At 48.3% G+C, this 14,224-nt stretch overlaps 1 protein-coding gene across 1 annotated transcript; it reads left to right on the forward strand.

The window, feature by feature from the left end:
* The first annotated feature begins 784 nt into the window (after positions 1–784).
* On the forward strand, positions 785–13,702 carry USP28 (ubiquitin specific peptidase 28). The gene is made up of 20 exons (XM_009076356.1): positions 785–853; positions 2,116–2,248; positions 2,743–2,854; positions 3,042–3,204; positions 4,083–4,169; positions 4,971–5,108; positions 5,521–5,594; positions 6,092–6,168; positions 6,286–6,434; positions 7,889–8,016; positions 8,179–8,274; positions 9,121–9,294; positions 9,960–10,174; positions 10,408–10,478; positions 10,766–10,994; positions 11,170–11,373; positions 11,871–12,010; positions 12,189–12,374; positions 13,238–13,333; positions 13,631–13,702. Exons 1-20 carry the CDS (start codon positions 785–787, stop codon positions 13,700–13,702), a joined length of 2,613 nt encoding a protein of 870 aa, XP_009074604.1.
* The last annotated feature ends 522 nt before the right edge of the window (positions 13,703–14,224 follow it).

Raw genomic sequence — 14,224 nt, forward strand, 5'->3', positions numbered from 1 at the left:
TGCAGTGCCACTGTTACGGAGCTGCATCTCTGTTGTCACCGGACGGAGCCGTTGGCAGCAGCATCAGCTGAACTGTGGCCACAAATGGAGGTGATAGGTCTCCCCTTGTGGAGAGCTGCCTCTCCTGATAGCTGTTGACTGAGGTTATTCATGGCTTGGCAAAGATTTTATAAGTCTGGTAAATAAACTTTCTGTAATCGTTTGTTTTAAGTGGTGGAACAGCCCAAAGGACAAGTTGTGAACCATAGCTTGGGGTCTGGAGCAGTGAGTGTCTCACCAAACCCCCAGGGGCCTGGGTGGAGGAGGAAGGAGGAGCAATAGCCCTTGCTCTGACACCTTATTGTCAGTGAGAAGTGACATGCACAAATGGCATGTGCTGCCAGACTGAAAATAGCTTGAAAGTAGCTCACGCCGGTGCCCTGGGAGCAGCCACAGCCTTATATGTCCTGCTGCACATGCCACAGCCTCGGGGGGCAGGGGAGCCCCTTCCCCCCCCAGGTGTGCCTCTGCCAGCAGGGGTGGCCTGTTCTCCTGAGGATACGACGGACTGAACATTAGTCTGTAAGTTTAGGGCAGAAAAAACCTGAGTGTGATGTTCGAGCTGATGTTGGTTTTTCCATCAGACAAGTGTGGCTTGGGCTTGGGTGTCACTCTGTCAGCAGAAAGGGAGGAAAGAAGCAATGCTCCAGTGAGCCCTCGGCAGGCCTTGCAGAAACAGCTCGATGTCCATTCTGCTCATCTTTTCACATGAACTTACTTTATTTCTTGCACACAGGATTGCCAGATGCTCTTAGACCAGCTGAAAGAGATCACAGAAATTCAGGATTCGGCATTCTTGCTCGCTGCTCTGAAGGTTTGTGCCTGTTGTCATTGTTCAGGGGAAAGAGAGTGCTGAATTTGTACCTAAAGTCAGGCAAGTTCAGGTTCTCTTCAAGTGCAGCACACGGGTCAGACGTTTGCTGGTATGTCTGTGGGCTGATAATGAGCTGGTCCTCGGTAGAATGGTTGGTGCATGGCCTGTGGGAGTGACCCAGGGGCAGCCTGGATGTACGAGAGCCAAAGGGTAAACCCTTTGCTGCTTTTCTGCCCCTCGCTGATGCTTCGTTTTGGTTTTGGGTATACCCATGAGTCAGACAGGTAGGTGAGACCAGCAGCTGTTGGTGTCAGCAGGGCACTTGCAGTTCTGGAGTTCATACGTATCCACCCACATCCGAAACAGAAATTCTGCACTAAGTTGAGAATAGTTGTTTTTTTCTAACAGTGGACCTTAAAATCTGCTGCAGCAGTACGTGCTGTGCTGAAACCTTGTAAACATTGCCTGGAAGTTCTGCTCCTCCAGGGCTGTTATCCGTGTGTTAGGGTAAACACAGACTGAGTAGGTCAGAGTGCGTTTTTCTCGATGTAACTCCCTCAGGAGTTCTGGTCAGCTGCAGTAGCATCAGTGGCTTTGGGGTCTTGTTCATCACCAGAACAGTCCTCTGTGAAGGGGATGGGAGTCTCAGGCATTTAGAGAAACAAGGTTTACCTGGAAAGATTCCTCCTCATAGTGCACGTTTTGGTATTTGTAAATGATAGCCTTAGAATCCTTGGATGCTGCTGGTGCCCTGGAGGTGCAGCAGGAGGGTGTGGGCAGCGCCGATGGTATGCAGAGGGATTTGTTTGAAAAAACCTCCCTAAATGTTTCATTGAGAAGTATTGGCCTGAAAATATCAGCGTAAGTTTCAAGGTGTTTAGCCCGTGGTGATGGCCTGAAGGGAGCCCTTGCTCAGTAAGAGCAGTGTGTTTTGGAATCCAGGCAGAGTTTGATTCCTGAGTCTCTCCTGGTGGCAGAAGACCCTGTGGCACTTCAGGCCTGTTGCAGCTACTTGAATCTCTTGTGAGGGAAATTAAATTAGTTAATGGAGCCTGTGTTGTCTCAGGAATAAAGCCGGCGTGCTTTCCGACAGAGAAACATTAGCCCTCAGCGTTTTCAGTTTCCTGCTGCTCTTGTCACCGGGAGGTCTCTGTCCCGCGGCAGGACTGCGCCTGCCCCCGCCACGAGTGCGTTACAGGTCACACGAGCGTGGGTGAAATCACCCTGGCACTAAGGACCTTTTTGCCCCATTGTTCTCCCAGGCTGCTAATGGAGACCTGATGGAAGCAGTCACCTTCCTGACGGAGGAGCTGGCGCAGGAGCCGGCGCGGGACCTGGCTGCTGCAGAGCCCTCCGTGTGGGAGGGGAGCGCGGTGGGCAAACACCTCCCACAGAGTAAGTCCTTCGCTTCTGCTCGCCCTTACGGCTTCACGTGTTTGTGTGAGCTCAGAGGGAAGTGTCCCTCCTCCCTGCTCCTGTCCTGGCACAGATCTGATTGTGCCAGTGCTGATCACTTAGTAGTGTTTTAGGAATGTTTGAATAATGTTTGTAGTGGCGCATCACGGTTAAAGAGCTGATATGCCAATTTCATTCTTTCAGGAGCTCTGAACTGCTCCCTCAAGCTCTGAATTTGGCCGTAAGGAAATCTGGGCAGTACACAGCTGTGTGCTCTGCCCAGTTCTCCTCATCCAGCCCACGCAGTGGCTCGGAGGTTCCCTAGCACGATGCAAATTACAGGGGTTTCTGTTTAAAACCTCAGCTAGAAGATGTTGCTCGTATCGATTGGCAAACTGTGTTTGTGAAGTGTGAAGTTTTCTAGAAGTTCCTTTAAAAGAGAGTGTTTGCCGCTGGTGGTGGGAAGCTGATTGGAATGCTGCCTCCACTTGTAGGTGTCCCTGCTGCACCTGCCCCTCACAACCAAGACAACCTCTGCGCAGCCAGCGCCGTCAGACCGAGGGAGTCGCCGAAGGCTCCGGCGGCGGAAAGGGATGCGGCAGAAAGGTCGGTGGGGCTGCAAGGGGGCTCTGGTTTTCCCAGGTACCATGGGTGGGTTCTTAAGCTGATAACTGCAGAACAAACGTGGGTGTCCTGCCGGGTGGGTACCTCCTGGCTGGAGGGGAGTTTGATTCCCGTGGCTGTCGGGAATCTCGGGCAGGTGCTTTACAGCACAGTGTGCATCTCATGACAGACCACAGGGACACCCTCCCGCCGAGAACAAAACCCGCTCCAAACGGAAACGCTGCGAGGTCTGGGGAGACGGCTCCCAGCGGAATGACTGGAGAAAAGGGAGGGACTGGCCTGTTGGAATGAAAAATATTGGAAATACCTGTTGGTTTAGCGCTGTTATACAGGTAACCTGGAAAAAGCTCGTTTTTTCTGGTCTTGGAGTCAAACTGTTTCTCAGTTAGAAGTAAATATGCAGGAGCTCTGTTGAGAGGGTTATTGTGTGCAGATGAGTGAACGTGACCCTGCTCAAACACAGAAACTTCTGGTTTATGTGATGTGTTGTGGGCCTGCACAGAAATAGCCAAAGAGCACTTAAATAGGCTTTGCTTAAAAATAGCTCCAGGTACAGAGAATCTGTGTGTCTGTGCGCAGGGTTTGTGCTGCTGTGGCCAAGTGCTTACTCCATGGCAGACACTTGCCTGGCAAAGTGAACCGATAATTTGATTTTGCTGCAGTTATTGTTGGCTCCATAACACACGGTGTATCCTGTTCCAGTTAATGGAATACACTGGCATAGATGTTTGGACAGATAAGCAACTAGGCAGCGTGTAATAATAGTGACAACCTAAAGAAGAGACAGTAGTAAGTGGAACTGAGCAGATTTGTATCTCCTAACCGTTTCACATGAGCAGAGAGATGTTAATCGTTTGTCTCCAGCTCTGAGTGGAAGTAAGAAAGCTGAAAATGGGCCTTTCTCACTGTGACTTGTTCCTTGGTGCTTTTCTGAGCCTGCCTGTGCAGAGCAGAATACTCATTCCTAAAATGGTTATATCTGTCTTGGAAATGCCAGGATGAGGTTTTGTCCTGGGGTGGGTACGAGTGTGCTGGTCCAGCCCAGGGACTGCTCACGTCGTAAACATGTGTTCAGTGACACAAGGCCATTGGGGAATTAGACATCTGCAAAATAAACCTGTCGAGTCAGGGCGTGACAATGTGGCATCAGACTGCAGTGAGTCCAGTCCTTGCAGGTGCTGACTGAGCTTTACCTCTGCTTTCCTTTCAGTCTCTGTTTCACTTGCCAGAATTCCGGAGGCTGGTCCTTGGGTACTCTCTCCCACAGAATGTGCTTGAAAGTTGTCGTAGTCGCACTGTAAGTTTTCATCAAGTAACACGGTCAAGTTTCCCTCTTGTGTGGTGTAGTGTTCTGCTCTTTCTCTAAGCATATTTAATTTGAGGCCATCTGAGACTCCTGTGCCTGTGTTAATGGCTTTAAAATCATCAGGCTGTGTTAGAGACAAATTTAGGAAATCCTTTTCGCAGACAGAATTGGGATAGGATCTTGCACCACTGTCCTCTAGAGCCTCTAACTGCCGTGTGGGGAGAAATGTTTCCCGTAAAACTTCTTTGGCAGCTCCAGATTGCTCGTTGGTTTGCATGTGTAATAGAAGAACTGTTATTTGAGCCAGTCTGCAGGTCCCTCTAGCCCCAGGACCTTCTGAGAGTGGTGAGCAGAAGGTGCTTAGAAAGTACTTCGAGCAAAAGGCGTACACAGAATAATCCTTTGCATGCTATGTCATCCCAGCTTGTGGCAACCACCATTTAAGAGACTTTGCTTTGCTTGCTTTCATGTGTGCTCTCAGTGCTCTAAAAAACCTCAAATACAGACAGAATAAATGCATAAATTCACAGGCTTTTGCCTTCTGGCTTAGCAGCTATTACTTCTGGCACTCCTTTCCTTAAATGTTTTGTTTTGCTTAAATTTTTCTCTCCCGTGTGTCTGTTGGGAGACCAGATTGGGACTCCCAGAAATGACACTGCATGACTTCCTGCTTTTGTCCTTTTTATCCTTGGTTCTTGGGTGCCTCTTCCGGTATGGTGCACGTGGTGTTCTGCAGCACTTAGCTTTAAGGTGCTGCAGGAAGGCTTTGGCTCTTTTCTTTTTGCAACGCAGGAAAAAAGAAATATTGCATTCATGCAAGAACTTCAATGTCTATTCGCGCTGATGTTGGGGACATGGCGTAATTTCGTAGACCCTTCTGCAGCACTGGAACTCTTGAATGATGTGTTCAGATCTGCTGAAGAACCACAGGTAAAACCGCATCGAAAGCCTTTTGTTCTCTTGGAACCAGCAGCCGCAGCAATCCCACTGCTGTTCATCCTGCTGGTGCTTGCGGAGAGCTGCTGCCCCGTTTGTCAGCCGACAAGCAGCTGTCCCCGTGTCATTCAGGCAGAATGTGCGTGTGCTAACGAGCCAGCGAGCGCAGCACTGCGTGCCCAGTGCCATCTGCACAGCCGGGTAGCGAGCACGATAATTTCCTCTGATCTAGTGTGCAGATGAGCAGAGTGTTCATTACCAGCCTAAGTCAGCACAGCACTCGAGTCTCACACGTAGCTGGGCAGGGTGGGTGCAGCACTACCCATGGGTCTGCGACACCAACACGCTGTGGCAGCACTTTCTGGTGGGTGTGACGTTTGGCTCTCCACTTCTGCCTCTCTTCTAGCAAGATGTGAGTGAATTTACGCACAAACTACTGGACTGGCTGGAGGATGTGTTCCAGCTCGCTGTGAATGTCACGTGAGTTCTGTGTGATCTCAGGAGTTTGACCTGACACTGAGGAGAGTTGGAATAAATGAGAAGGCCTTACAGGAAAGTTTTGAGCGAATGAGAGTTCTTTGTTTACTGTGGATGAGGCTCCTTAGGGCCCAAATGTCTTTATGGAGCTATGTCTCCATATCCCCTGTTTGTGACTGCAGGGCTTCACTTGGAGCTGATACAGCTGCAGAGTAAATGAGCTCTCTAGGGGAGCTCAGCAGAACTGGTGAGCAGGAAAGCTCTGGGTGTTTGGAACTGCATTTCAAAAACTGGCACCTTCACTGTTTCCCCTTTGCCTGTGCAAGTGTTATAATGTGCTTTGGAGCATGAAAACGTGAGAAGCTTCCTCTGTATTTTGTGCTTGGATAGAAAACTGTACTTTTGCCTGTAGGTTCCCAAGCAGAAGCTTAGATTACGACTTGGAGTGTTTTTGCAGCCTCCAGCTGCAAATGACCATGTGCTTTTGTTTTCTGAAACAGGAGCCCTGGGGACAAAGCCGAAAACCCAATGGTACAGCTCTTCTACGGGACCTTCCTGACGGAGGGTGTCCATGAGGGTGAGTTAAGGCTTTGGTAGACTCAACGTTTACACTGCTTTGAGTGTTTCAGAGTTAACCAGAGCTTTTTGTTCTCTTGAGTTGGTTCATGGTTTTTGTATGGTTTCCATCATCCAGGCAAGACCTTTTCCAAGATTGAGACCTTTGGTCAGTATCCCCTTCAGGTCAACGGTTATCGGAACTTGAATGAGTGCTTGGAAGGAGCCATGGTGGAGGGAGAGATGGACAAGGCAACAGCATCTCAGTCAGTGGAGTATGGACAGGAGGTTAGTTTTACCCTTTTTTGTTGAGCCTTTGGTTGCCTCCTGCAGAAAAATGCAGCAGACACAGACCAGGTGTGTCTCGTGTACTCTGATAACTGTCAATGGCAATTGTGAGCGTTCCCTAAGAATTGAATACAAAATGTTTTCTGGATACCTGGAATCTCGTGTAAATGTCAGTTAGTGTTGATGTGCTGAGACTAAGTCTTTGCTGATTTGTAAAGGTGTGTTGTCCTATGTAACCAGCTGGAGGAGTTTGTTTTAAATTACAACAGTCAACATCTGCTTCTGAATCGAGTGATAAACTCTCTCTCTTTCTGTTGAAGCCTCCCTGTACCTGAGTAGGGAGAGACCCACTGCCTCCATGTTTTCAGAGGGTAAAAGTACAGTGCTTAACTCCATGGTATGCCGTTTGGAATTTGTCTCTTCCTCCCTACTACAGTGTGCGTGGTTTGGGCTTTTTCTTCCTGCTTTCACTGTTATTTTCTGACTGATCATTTTTTTCTTTTGTTTCAATCTCACAAATTACAAACGAGTCATAAAGTACTTAGTTGCAGCAAACTAGAAGGTGAAGGTGCAGCATTTCATTGAACGTCCTCCATGTGTAAGTGCAGCTGCAGTTAGCTTGGAGAAAGGCTGGGAAACAACCAGAAGACATTGGCAAAGGTGTGTGGTGTAGGCAGGGCAGGGAAAGGTATTCCAGTTCTATGAGAGTGTCTGAAAATTGTGTTGCTGTGGTTTAAACTAACAAAGGAGAAATGAAGTCTTGGGCAGGGGAGCCCTGTCCGACTCTGGACTCAAGCATTTGTTCCTGTTTTTCCTGGTGTGGGTGGTGCCAAGCTAAAATAGGCAAAGGAAGTTTCTAGCAGTGGATGCTGGAAGTGTTTGTGAACCCAGGAAGAGACAGAGGAAGTGTAAATTCAGCTGAGAATTTTCCCTTCAGCATGGCTCTTTGAAACAGTGTATGAAGCTACAGAAAAGTGAGGCTCTTTCCTGAATACCCTAAATCGAGTTGTTTGTAGCTAGCAAGAGAGAGAGGACAAGGAATCCAGTGCTGCAGGAGGACCTCTGGTTTGTTCTTCATAGCACACCATCTGCCTCGGAAAAGAGCTCTCTTGGGCCTCTGAGCTGATGTGCAGAGTGTGTGTAGCCTCTTCTGATTTGTGGAACTCAGTGCTGGACTCGCGAGCAATGCGTCAAGCTGGATGCACCAGGCAATGACAAGTAACTTTGAGAGCAATTATGAGGCTTTTCACAGTAAAAATGTAAAATGGAAGCATAAATTTTTGTCGTGTAAAATTTTGCTTTCTGACCAGTCACTCTGCAAACAAAACCTGATTCAGTGCTTAAACACAGAGACATTTAAATCCGACTAAAGTCGTGTAGAATCGGTCTAAAATGTGCCATTAACAGTCATCTTAAAACAAGTCCCTTTGGGGGCCTTTCTGCTTCTGTTACAGCGTTGGTTTACAAAACTCCCACCAGTTCTGACCTTCGAACTCTCCCGATTTGAGTTCAATCAGTCGCTAGGACAGCCAGAGAAAATTCACACCAAGCTGGAGTTCCCCCAGACTATTTATATGGACAGGTGAGTTGTCCTGTCGTACGGTACGTTTAAAGCTATTGCTTTGTTGCAAATAAAGAAATTAAAAAGGTTGTTTGGATGAGCAAGGAAAGATATTTACAGAAGACTGTGAATGCTAGAAGTAAACAAATCTCACCTGGCTGGTGGGGCTCTGTTTCTATTCAGGTACCTCTACTGCAGTAAAGAGCTTATTCAGATGAAGAGAGAAGAAGTGAAGAGATTGAAGGAGAAAGTAGTGACTCTGCAGCAGAAACTGGCAAGGTAAGTAGTTATCTGGCTTTATTTTTGTGCCTTCTGGAAGTGTGCAAATGTTCCCTTTTAAATGAGCTTTCCAATAACAGAGAAACTTGTAGGGGAAGGAGGAACAGCACCAGATTTGTTCTGGTATGTTTGGAGGGAGGCAGTGTGGTTTCAAAAACAAACCTCTCATTTCAATGGTTGTAGAATATTACTGATGCTGTTACAGGAATAAATTCTTTAAAGAGCACAGTTGCCACTGTCAGCTGCGTTTGCAGGGGGAGGAAGCCTGGCAATGCATTACAGAGAGTCTGTGCTATAGGAATGGTAGAGATCCCCTCCTGCTCAGAGCTTGGCGTTATTGGTAGGAGAAGGAAGGAGATCAATAGCAAAGATCTGGTTTGAGGACAGCCTGAAGATTTCATGTCCTAGGTGCTTTGTGTAAAAGTCCTTTCACTCAGCACGGAACTCACGGTTGGTGTTTCTGAAGTGCCAGTTCTGTGACCAAGTGGCAGGCAGAGGGCTGTGCTGTCTGTGCTCAGGGGTGTTCTGGTGGGCAGTGAGAAGCCAGGGTGTAACATCCCCCAGGCTCTGGCTCGAATGGGGTTAGTTGTCGGTTCTTTGTCTTGTTTTGTGTTTGTGGCCAAAACCTGCTGATAGCACACTGAGCAGTCCCTGCAGCCTCAGGGCTCTCAGGGTCGTTGGTGGGAGTTACTCCCTTTGCATCATCTGGGTTGTTCCTCTCCCTCCTTCACTGCTTAGAGTGTCTCCATTCTGAACCAGGAGTTTTCGCCCCTCTTGGTCTTCTGTTCCTTAAGGTTTAACCCATCTCATTCCTTCATTCCTGTGTCACTTTACATTTTTCCATAGGTACATGGAATATGGCTCTGGCTCTGCCCGCTTTCCACTGCCTGACATGCTGCAGTACGTGCTGGAGTTCATCTCTGCGAAGCCAGCTGTGGCTGTTTCCTCTGCTCAGGGCTCTCGGACAATGCACTCCCAAGCCAAGCCTCACATTCTGGATGTGCGTTCACAGCCAAATGGGTCAGTAAAGAGAAATAAAAAGGATTCTCAGGAGAGCACTTTGCCTCTCAGCTGAATGCTCCTGGGGGCGATTTGTCTGGGCACTGGTGAGCACGGTGCTGTAGTGTGCGAGTCCTTGTGCAGGTAGTGGGTCACTGCTTTGCTGGTCGTTTGGCTCTGTTGGTGCGAATAGAACACTGCATCGAGTCTGTTCTTTCTCCTTTTCCCAAAGCATCTCCATACTCTTTGTCTAAGCAGCAATTCTGAGTTCAATTATGTGCTCTTTTTTGGTTAGGCTACTCTTTTTTTTTTGCTTCACCAACCAGTAAATTACAGCAATATTGGATATTATAATGTTGGCCAGCATGATTGGTTTACACTCCAAATTAAGCTGAGTAAATACACCAGTTTCCTAGTAATAGGGGAAGGAATTTTTAGATTGCTCGTTTTGCTTACGGAGTTCTGTAGGAATTTTCCCATGTATTGTCCAGTACTTTAGTTTGATCTGTGAAGGCAGAAGCACCTTCCTGTGTACTTGTTCTCTTTACATTTTGAACCACCCTGGAAATCCTACTCCAGCTCTGGAGTAATTTTTGTGTGGTTTATTTCATATTCATTTCCAAAAAGAGAATAAACAAGAGAAGGATTGAAAAACCTGTCCACTACTCTTGGATTTTGCTCCACAGCATGCTGGGAAGGATGGACGTTAGTACTGAAGATGAAGCTGTCTTTTTGGCAAATTCTTCGCTGCAGCAAAACTCCAGTATGGAGCTCCAGCCTTCTGTCTCACCAGCAGAACTGTCTGAAGGTCCAGCTCCTCACATGGTCTCCGAGGAAGAGCTGAACCTGGTTCAGACGTGTCTGCAGCGATGGAGAAAAGAGATCGAACAAGACATGCAAGGTTGGCCCCAAATGCATTTGTGGTGATTTTTCTCCCAGTCTGTTTTCCCCTCTGTTGCTTCACTGGATACAGTCTGTACCACAAATAATCTTGTCCCTGTTTGAGCTCTGGTGTTGAGTGTATCTGGTAGTTCCTGCTTGGCTTCAGACTCTTAGAAGTGAATAGGGTCAGCAAAGCCTGATGAGTAGTCATTAATTTTTAAGCATTTCTCTCACTGATGATGTTCTTGGCAGATCTGAAGGAGTCTATTGCCAGAACCAACCTGTCCATTGAACAAATATACTGTGACCCTCTCCTCCAACAGGTAGGAAATGCACTTCAGTACATAAATATTAAACCAGTATTGCTGATACTGGTTTTGTTAGTAGCTGTCAGTGAAAGTTGGCCTCTTCAGTGTATTTTAGAAATCCCCATGGTGAAAATCTTGTTTCTTTTCTCCTTAAAAATCAGTTTTCGCTTAGTAGGAAGTTTATCAAGTGGCTTGAGTCTTGTGCCAGGCTACACATCTGAACACCCCTGCAGTCTGTGTACAGAGGTCAGGCAGAGTCTTCCCTAGCAGCACATCTGACCAATGTCCACGTCACCCTGCAGGTTCCCTATCGTCTGCATGCAGTCCTGGTCCATGAAGGGCAGGCAAACGCAGGGCACTACTGGGCCTTCATATACAACCAGCCTCGGAAGAGGTGGCTCAAGTACAACGACATCTCGGTGACAGAGTCATCGTGGGAAGAGCTGGAGCGAGAGTCGTTTGGAGGCTCGAGGAACGCCAGTGCCTACTGCCTGATATACATCAGTGACCAGGTGTCCCCTGCTGGTGCAGGTACTGAGCCACAGCTGCTGCTTAAGGAGGTGTTGGTGTGTCTCTGGCCTGCGTGATCCTTGTGTTCCTCAGCTACTCTGTGGCACAGCTGTCCATAACATTGTGTGTGTGTTTAGTCCCTGAGGGTCGTGTCCTGCCACAGTGTTTCCTTACGCTGCTCTTGTGTTGCCTCCAGAGGAGGATGAGGGCCCAGAGGCTGGACAGTTCCAGAAAGAAGTAGAAGCGTTGTCCCCAGAACTGAGACTCTACATCCAGGAGGACAACTGGTGCTTGGAGCTGGAGGCAGAGGAGTGGGACGAGGAGCAATCTTGCAAGATTCCTCAGATGGACCCTTCACCTGCTTCTGTATCACAGGACATCTCTTCTGAGTCAGGTTCAGGTAATCCACATCCAAATTTTCAAACCATGTTGGCACCAGTTACAGCCAGCTGGGCACCAGTACCATGGTGTTGGAGCCTCGCACAAATTTCTCGGAATGCTGGAAAGCTGCGGATGAAGCAGCGCAAGCAGCTGCTCGAGGCTCTGCCCTAGCAGAGCTGTTCGCCTGGTTTTGCATTTGCATCCTTCCAGGCTTGTCCCCAGAAATGCTGGTGATTTCGTTTAATTAATTTAGTCATGATGGGCTAATCTCATTTTGCTTTCAGCCCTTCCCTTTTTTATAAATACCGAGTGGAAAACATTGGAGTGCTGTTCTCTGGAGTGGGAGAGTACTCCCTGGCGGCGTGTGCCATTCCCCTTGGCAAGGGAAGTGCCTTCACCTCCGGGATGAAGGCAGCAGCTCTGTAACTCTGCCTAGACAAGCTGCAGAGCAGTTTAGAGCAAGGGAGAAGAAATTTTGCATCTGGTGCTCACCAGTACACACGTGTGTCCTGACAGATCAGCTGTCGGTCTGCAAGCAGAGCGCGTGCTCCCTGTCCTCGGAGCACGCCAGGATTGCCAAGGAGCAGACTGCCAAGGCCATCGCCAACAGCGCCGACGCCTACGAGAGGAAGGGCGTCGAGGCAGCTCTGTGCGAGGTAGGAGCTGACCCTGGCCCAGGAACCAACCCGCTCTTGTCTTTGTATTCTTCTTGTCAGACCTTTGCTTTTTCCATTTCTGCCAAGTTCTATAGCTGTGCCATGTTAACTCTTTGCCTTTCCTCTATTTTGCTTTGGACTTTCTTACTCTCTTTCTTCTTTTTCCTCTTGGCCACAGCCCAAGGAGGTAGAGCCACTGAAGGCCCAGCTGGGAGAAACAGCCCTCACTGTTCAGGCAGAGCAGCCCCAGGACGCTCAGGAAGCAGAGGCTGCTGCCCAAACTAGCTCACAGGTCTCTGAAGTGGAAATCCCCAGTGTGGGGAAGATTCCCGTTAGATCTGATGCAGACGGATATAATGAGGAGGTACAAATCCCAGTGCAGGGGTTAATTACTGCTGCTCATTAGCCTGTAGCCTTGCAGTTAGTGGCTTTGAGCTGCCTTAAGGGTGGGTGTGATGGTGTCTGTCGCAGGAGCAGTACCCTGTGTGAAGTGTGTTTTCCCACTGTGGAAAGGCAGCAGGACAGACCAAATCATTCCATAATTGTTTCTAAATGCCATCAAAGCAGCTCTGTAAGAGCACTGCATGTTGGTCCTCTGAGTCCTCTTTCTGGCACAACCTTATCAAAACTGATCCTACCTGCATTAATTTCTTTACTGCAGGTTTCAGGTACAGCTTTGTCCCTCTCTCAAAGACCTTACCCCAACAGCAGAATTTACATGCCCTGCCCACTGATTTTTTGGGCTCAGCTGTTTAACCACACACACATGCTCAAGCAGTGCTTTTGAAATTCTCTCTTTCACGAGTACAGTTGGATCACTCCTTGAGTAGGTTTGAGATGTGCTTGTGTGAAGTTGGCACGAGGAAGTGCCGTGCCACAGGCACTGCCCTCGGGTCACGCGGTGCAGGAAGGTTGAGTGGGACATGGGGCACGTGGCCCGTGTGCCTTACCTTCTCTTTTGTGGAGTTCACAAATTCAGGACTTGGAGTGACCAGCCTTGAGATCTCTAAGTGCCTAAAGACAAGCCCTGCATGTAAAGTGCATGTGATCAGTAGTCAATAGCATGCAAATAACTCACAGCTCGTTACCACGCCTGTACTCATCCGATTTCCTTCAAACCTTGTCTTTTGGAAGTTTCTTCCATTCCTCACCATGCCTTCTCTTCTTTCCCTGTCCGTTACTGTTTTCCATGTTCTTGTTTGTGTCTGTTCTCCTGCTTCGTGGTAGGTGATGCTGAGTCCAGCCATGCAAGGCGTCATCCTGGCCATTGCCAAAGCCCGCCAGACCTTTGATCGCGATGGGTCTGAAGCAGGGCTCGTGAAGGTATTGATTTGTTTGCTAAATCCGACAGTATGGGTGTCTCTTTTCCCACAACAGAGAATCTCTGCTGTATTGACAGATCAAGAATGTGAAGGGAACACTTCGTAGTTTTTCTTCTAGCTAGTGTCCTTTTCCTGCATTTCAGTTCCTGATCTCTATTGTGACAACATATTCTTGGGTTCTAAACAATTTTTAGAGCCTGAAAGAAAGAACTCCCTCCTCCCAGGACAAACAGCAACTTTTTTTCTCTTTATTCTATTAGTGTTGTGAAATTTGGTTTTTTGGTCTTGAACACGCTCTCTTACTGTGATCTCTGTTGTCAGATGTGTCCTCAAGGAATGTCTGCCTGAACAGAGGGGTTTGAAAGCATAAGCACTGCTGAATGTTGACGTTGGTGTTAGGTTTTACAGGCAGGTAGACTTGACTAAAAATGCCACATGGGAAGAATCACCCATGCTGGTAATCTACAGGAATATAAATCACAAGGTACTCTTGCACCTTCTCCAGGTACAAGTGTTTCCAGTCAATTTTTGCAGCCTGACCACTTGCAGGAGGGTTACCAAAACTGTCTAGTGCAGCTGTACTCCTCCCTTCAAGGCATTTAGACTCCCTGGAGCTGTTGGAAGTGCACACTTCATGTGTGGGATGGGTCTGGCTGTGGGGGCCTCTGTTTATAGTTGAGGTGCTTGTGGGGTTCCATTCACCACTGGCCTGTCAGCAGGAGCAGAGGCTCAGTGTCTCCATGGGATGGGTGTGAGGTCCCTGTGGGCAGCCGGAGCGATGTGTCAGGACGTGTGTTCTGTCGGCACGCGTTGCACGAGGAGTACTCGATGTGTCGGGACGTGTGTTCTGTTGACAGGCGTTGCACAAGGAGTACTCGATGTGTCAGGACGT

This window comes from Acanthisitta chloris, unplaced genomic scaffold (assembly GCF_000695815.1).
Source record: "Acanthisitta chloris isolate BGI_N310 unplaced genomic scaffold, ASM69581v1 scaffold33096, whole genome shotgun sequence".
Lineage (NCBI taxonomy): Eukaryota > Metazoa > Chordata > Aves > Passeriformes > Acanthisittidae > Acanthisitta > Acanthisitta chloris.

What these genes read in the sequence shown, in the direction of transcription:
- USP28 (XM_009076356.1), top strand. Translation starts at nt 785, where the DNA reads ATGCTCTTAGACCAGCTGAAAGAGATCACAGAAATTCAGGATTCGGCA. An exon ending in CAGTGGAGTATGGACAGGAG is followed by an intron (nt 6,435 to 7,888) that starts GTTAGTTTTACC and finishes CTTCTGTTACAG; the next exon opens with CGTTGGTTTACAAAACTCCC. An exon ending in CTGCAGCAGAAACTGGCAAG is followed by an intron (nt 8,275 to 9,120) that starts GTAAGTAGTTAT and finishes ATTTTTCCATAG; the next exon opens with GTACATGGAATATGGCTCTG.